The sequence below is a fragment of the Nicotiana sylvestris genome, chromosome 12 (assembly GCF_000393655.2).
Source record: "Nicotiana sylvestris chromosome 12, ASM39365v2, whole genome shotgun sequence".
Classification (NCBI taxonomy): domain Eukaryota; kingdom Viridiplantae; phylum Streptophyta; class Magnoliopsida; order Solanales; family Solanaceae; genus Nicotiana; species Nicotiana sylvestris.
The window spans coordinates 140149937-140155836 of NC_091068.1; the positions used below are offsets into that span (position 1 = coordinate 140149937).

At 40.7% G+C, this 5900-nt stretch overlaps 1 protein-coding gene across 1 annotated transcript; it reads left to right on the top strand.

Moving 5' to 3' along the window:
• The first annotated feature begins 2918 nt into the window (after positions 1–2918).
• On the top strand, positions 2919–3641 carry LOC138883847 (uncharacterized). The gene has a single exon (XM_070164564.1). The coding sequence runs from the start codon at positions 2919–2921 to the stop codon at positions 3639–3641; it is 723 nt and encodes a 240-aa protein (XP_070020665.1).
• Positions 3642–5900: the final 2259 nt, after the last annotated feature.

Genomic DNA, 5900 nt, shown 5'->3' on the forward strand with positions numbered 1-5900 from the left:
CCGATGCGGCATGCAGCCCAATCCATATATATAGTCGACTACGCTCATTGGGGGTGTGCAGACTCCGGAGGGGCTCCTTCAGCCCAAGTGCTATAAACTGCACGGACAACTCACGTGCTGCACGAACAAGTCACGTGCTATGATAGTATCTGGATTCATACGGACAACTCACGTGCTGCACGGACAACTCACGTACTGCACGGATAACTCACGTGCTATAATATAATATCTGGATCCGCACGGACAACTCACGTGCTATAATAATATCTGTATCCACACAGATAACTCACGTGCTATAATAATATCTGGATCTGCACGGACAACTCACGTGCTATAGTATCAATAACCTCACACTTAGGCCCTCGGCCTCACTCAGTCATCAATCTCTCCAGTCTCTCGGGCTCTCAAAAATCATATAAACAGACAAAACAGAAGTAATATTATATATCAACAATGAACAGCAGGAGACGGAGGCATAACAAGCAAGAAAAGCTATGACTGAGTACAAAATAGCAATTAACAGCTAATTCAGCAAGTACACGACCTCGCAGGTCTCAACAGTGATCATATAAGGCCTAAACATGATTTCTAACATGAAATACAGTCAATTTCTATGAAAATAGAGGGAACATGTATTAAACAGTAGGCCAATTAATTCCACAGTCTCGCGGGATAGACCAAGTCATAATCCCTACGGTGCATTCCCACACGCCCGTCACCTAGCATGTGCGTCACCTCCAAAATTATTGATACCACTTTTCAAGGTCTTAAAACATCGAGATGATTATTTAATTTAAAGATGACATTTTGGGTCATCATAGTCTCGGCAAGAATCTCCAAGAGATCACCAAACCGGTACAGTTGAAGTGTCATGGTATGACTTTTGGGCTTGGGTATGAATATATTTGGCAAGATTATCAGGATTGGTCGCCACCATAGTGTGGTCCTTATTATCCGCTGGAACAACCAGTACCACATTTGCACGAGACATTTCAACAGGCTGACGTGATATGGGGGTCTGAAGAAGATGAAGCTTTAGCCGGCATAAGGAATTTATTTTTGGATGATGAAGACATGGACTGCAGTGTGATAGTTGAGGAGGAGGAAGAAGAGGAGGAGGAAGACCTTATTAATCGAATTATGGAGAAAGGAGTTATTCTCAAGAACTGGACTACTGCACCATCTCGGGTCCGTCGAGTTCCTGGGTAGCCTTGCAATTAGCATCATTTATTTTTGAAAGCAATTTTATTAGCATCTAAGACATTTTCAGTATTTTTATTTTGAATGTATTCTGTTTTGAAATAATTGCTCGAGTCATCGAGCCATACTTGTTTTGATGTTTTCAAGATTTATTTAATGCATTTATATTTTAGTATTTATTATTATCCTTTATGTTTTTCTCTACAACGTTATTATTACTTATCCCGATGAACCTACGACTGTGACATGTAATGAGGCAACGCAACATAAGGATAGTGATTCAGAGGATCTGGAAGACGATGTAATACCTGAGGAAATTATCAAAGAAGTGGAAACTTTTGAAAACAAGCCTAAATCCAATTTGGATGAGACTGAAACAGTTAACTTAGGGGATTCTGAAACAGTCAAGGAAACCCGTATAAGCATTCACCTATCACCATTAGAGAATGAAGAGTACATCCAGCTCCTGAAAGAGTATGAAAACATCTTTGCATGGTCTTACGATGGCATAACTGGCCTGAGCACATCCATAGTGGATCACAAGTTACCCACAGATCCCACGTGTCCACTAGTGAAACATAAGCTTAGAAAATTCAAACCAGATATGAGTTGAAGATAAAGGAGGAGGTCACTAAGCAAATCAAAGATAAGGTTCTCAGAGTGGTTGAATATCCAACCTGGTTAGCCAACATCGTGCCGGTTCTAAAGAAGGATGGGGAGATTAGAGTATGTGTCGATTATCGGGATTTAAACAAAGCAAGTCCTAAAGATGATTTCTCGTTGCCCAATATACACATATTGATCGACAACTGTGCCAAGCATGAGCTCCAGTATTTTGTGGATTGCTTTGCGGGATATTATCAAATCTGGATGGATGAAGAGTATGCGGAAAAAACAACTTTTATCACTCCATGGGGGATATATTTCTATAAAATGATGTCGTTTGGCCTAAAGAATGCTGGAGCCACTTATATGAGGGCCATGACAACCATTTTCCACGACATGATACACAAGGAAATAGAGGCGTACGTGGATGACGTCATCATCAAATCTAGAAGAAGCACAGATCATATAGCAGACTTGAGAAAATTCTTTAATCGGCTTCAAAGGTACAATCTGAAACTGAATCATGCAAAGTGTGCCTTCGGAGTCCCTGCCGGAAAAATGCTAGGTTTCATCGTCAGTCGCGGAGGGATTGAATTGGACCCGTCAAAGGTCAAATCTATCTAGTACCTGCCACCTCCAAAGAACAAGAAAAATGTGATGAGTTTCTTAGGGCGTCTCAATTATATCAGCCGTTTCATAGCATAATCAACTGTGATCTGTGAACCGATTTTCAGAATGTTGAAGAAAGATGCTGCAACAAACAGGACTGAAGAATGCCAGGAAGCCTTTGACAAAATCAAGGAATATTTGTCAAAACCACTAGTCCTCGTCCCACCGAAACCTGGGAGACCTCTGCTACTCTACTTATCTGTACTAGATTGGCCTTTTTGTTGTGTCTTGGAACAATACGACGAGACAGGAAGAAAGGAGCAGGCCATATACTATCTGAGTAAAAAGTCACACCCTACGAAGCACGGTATTCTTTGCTGGAACGCACCTGCTGTGCTTTAACATGGATAGCTCAAAAGTTGAGTCATTACTTCTGTTCATACACCACATATCTCATATCAAGGATGGATACGCTAAAATACATCTTCCAAAAACCCATGCCTATGGGGAAGTTAGCAAAATGGCAGATACTACTGAGTGAGTTTGACATCATCTACGTAACTGAAAAGGCGGTCAAAGGGCAAGCATTGACGTATCATCTTGCAGAAAATCCTGTAGGTAGAGAATACAAACCACTAAAAATGTATTTTCCCGATGAAGAGGTATCATTCATAGGAGAAGATATCATCGAAACCTATGACGGTTGGAGAATGTTCTTCGATGGAGCTGTAAACCTTAAAGGAGTGGGTATTGGAGCAGTTTTAGTGTCAGAAATAAGTCAACATTATCCAGTATCCGCAAAGCTCAGCTTCCCGTGTACCAACAACATGGCAGAATATGAGGCCTGCATCTTAGGACTCAGGTTAGCCATCGACGTTCAGGAATTGCTGGTAGTTGGAGATTCCGACCTTTTGATACATCAGGTTCTAGGGGAATGGTCTACAAAGAATACCAAGATATTGCCATATTTGCACTATGTACAAGAGTTGATGAAGAGATTCACAAAGATAGAACTCAAACATGTTCTGAGGATTCAAAATGAGTTCGCCAATGCATTGGGTACTTTATCTTCTATGATACAACACCCAGACAAGAATTTCATCGACCCTATCCCAATAGGGATTCAAAATCATCCTGCTTATTGTGCTCATGTTGAAGATGAAACTGATGGAAATCCATGTTTCCAAGACATCAAAGAATATTTGTCAAAAAGAGAATACCCGTAACATGCAAATCATACTCAGAAATGCACACTCCGAAGGTTATCCAACCATTTCTTCCAAAGTGGAAGAATTTTGTACAGAAGGACTCCGGATCTGGGTTATTACAGTGTGTTGACGCCAAGGAAGCATCCAAATTGCTCGAAGAGATACATGCCAGAACTTGCGGACCACACATGAATGGCTTTGTCTTAGCTAAAAAGATATTAAGAGTAGGATATTTTTGGATGACTATGGAAACAGACTGCATCAGGTATGTACAAATGTGTCATCAATGCCAAGTATATGCTAATATGATATGAGTGCCACCCAATGAACTCAATACAACAAATGCACCGTGGCCTTTCTCGGCTTGGGGGATGGATGTCATCTGTCTAATCGAACCCTCCACTTCAAATGGGCACATGTTCATTCTAGTGATTATAGAATATTTCACATGTTCATCATAGGTTTCGTTAGAGATCGTATTGTTTGTCGATTCAGGGTACCAGAATTAATCATCCCCGACAACGCCGCCAACCTTAACAGTGATTTTATGAGATCCATGTGTAAAACCTTCAAGATCAAGCATAAGAATTCCACGGCATACAACCCGCAAATAAATGGAGCTGTAGAAGCCGCCAATAAGAACATCAAGAAGATATTAAGGAAGATGGTAGATAATCACAAACATTGGTAAAAGAAGTTACCATTTGCCCTACTTGGATATCGTACCACGGTTCGCACATCAACCAAGGCAACTCCTTATTTGCTGGTCTATGGTATTGAAGTCGTTATTCCCGCCGAAGTAGAAATTCCTTCTTTAAGAATCATACAAGAGGACGAACTCAATGATGCAGAATGGATGAAAAGTCGTTATGAACAACTGGCTCTCATTGACGAAAAAAGAATGAATGTGGCATGTCATAGTCAACTTTACTAGAACAGAATATCCAGAGCTTTCAACAAAAAGGTCAGGCCTAGACAATTCACACCAGGGCAGTTGGTGCTAAAGCGGATCTTCCCACATCAAGATAAAGCCAAAGGGAAATTTTCACCTAACTGGCAAGGGCCCTACATGGTTCACAGAGTACTAACAGGAGGAGCACTCATACTTGCAGAAATGGACGGAGAAATTACTCCAAAACCTATCAACTCAGATGCAGTCAAGAGATACTATATTTAGATTGTTTACACTTCTTCATTTGATGTAACTGAACTACGCTTGACCTGATTCCCGTTTAAGAGGGGATACGTAGGCAGCCATATAGGTTCGGTCACATCTCAATAAAATCTTCATTTTTCCATGGTTAGAAACTGGGGCAGAATTTTGAGGAGGACCCTCAAAATTCTAAAGCAAGGAGGTCGCAATGTCTCTAAAATATATCACAGCCATTGGTTCATCTAACTTACTTGAGATCGCATACTACTATATTTTAAACAACTACATTTATCAAATGCATGCATATTTTTTGAAAACTTTATTTCTATGGAAGCCAAATGTTACCCAAGGTAACTCAAACAGGATTTCAAGACAGGAACATAGGCAAGGCAGAAGACAAAAATGCGAACCAACCTTCCCCACATATCTCACAATTTTTCTTTGAATGCAGGTATAATAAGATAATGCTATTCACAAATATATCAAGACACTGCCTTCAAGACAACAAATTATCTAGCACGAACATCTTTAGCTAAGAAATACTTTACTTTTCCATTTATCTCCTATTCCTTGCATGAGGCTAAGCATTGCCTCCCTAATTGCATAAGGCTAAGCACTGCCTTTCCTTGCATCGAGACTAAGCATTGTCTCCTCTTCTTGCATAAGGCTAAGCACTGCTTTTCTTTGCCTCAAGACTAAGCATTGTCTCCTCTTCTTGCATGAGGCTAAGCATTGCCTCCCTAATTGCATAAGGCTAAGCATTGTCTTTCCTTGCATCGAGACTAAGCATTGTCTCCTATTTGCATGAGGCTAAGACCTGCCTCCTTAACTGCATAAGGCTAAGCACTGCCTTTCTTTTCATGAGACTAAGCATTTTCTCCTATTTACATGAGGCTAAGCCCTGCCTCCCTAACTGTATAAGGCTAAGCACTGCCTTTCTTTACATGAGACTAAGCATTGTCTCCTATTTGCATGAGGCTAAACCCTGTCTCCCCTTATTGCATAAGGCTAAGTACTGCCTTTTCCTCGAGACCAAAGGCTATCTTCATTATTCCATCTAAGACTTAGCAATATCCTCTACTCGCCTAGGTCTAAACACTGCCCTCACCTTACCAAGACTAAGC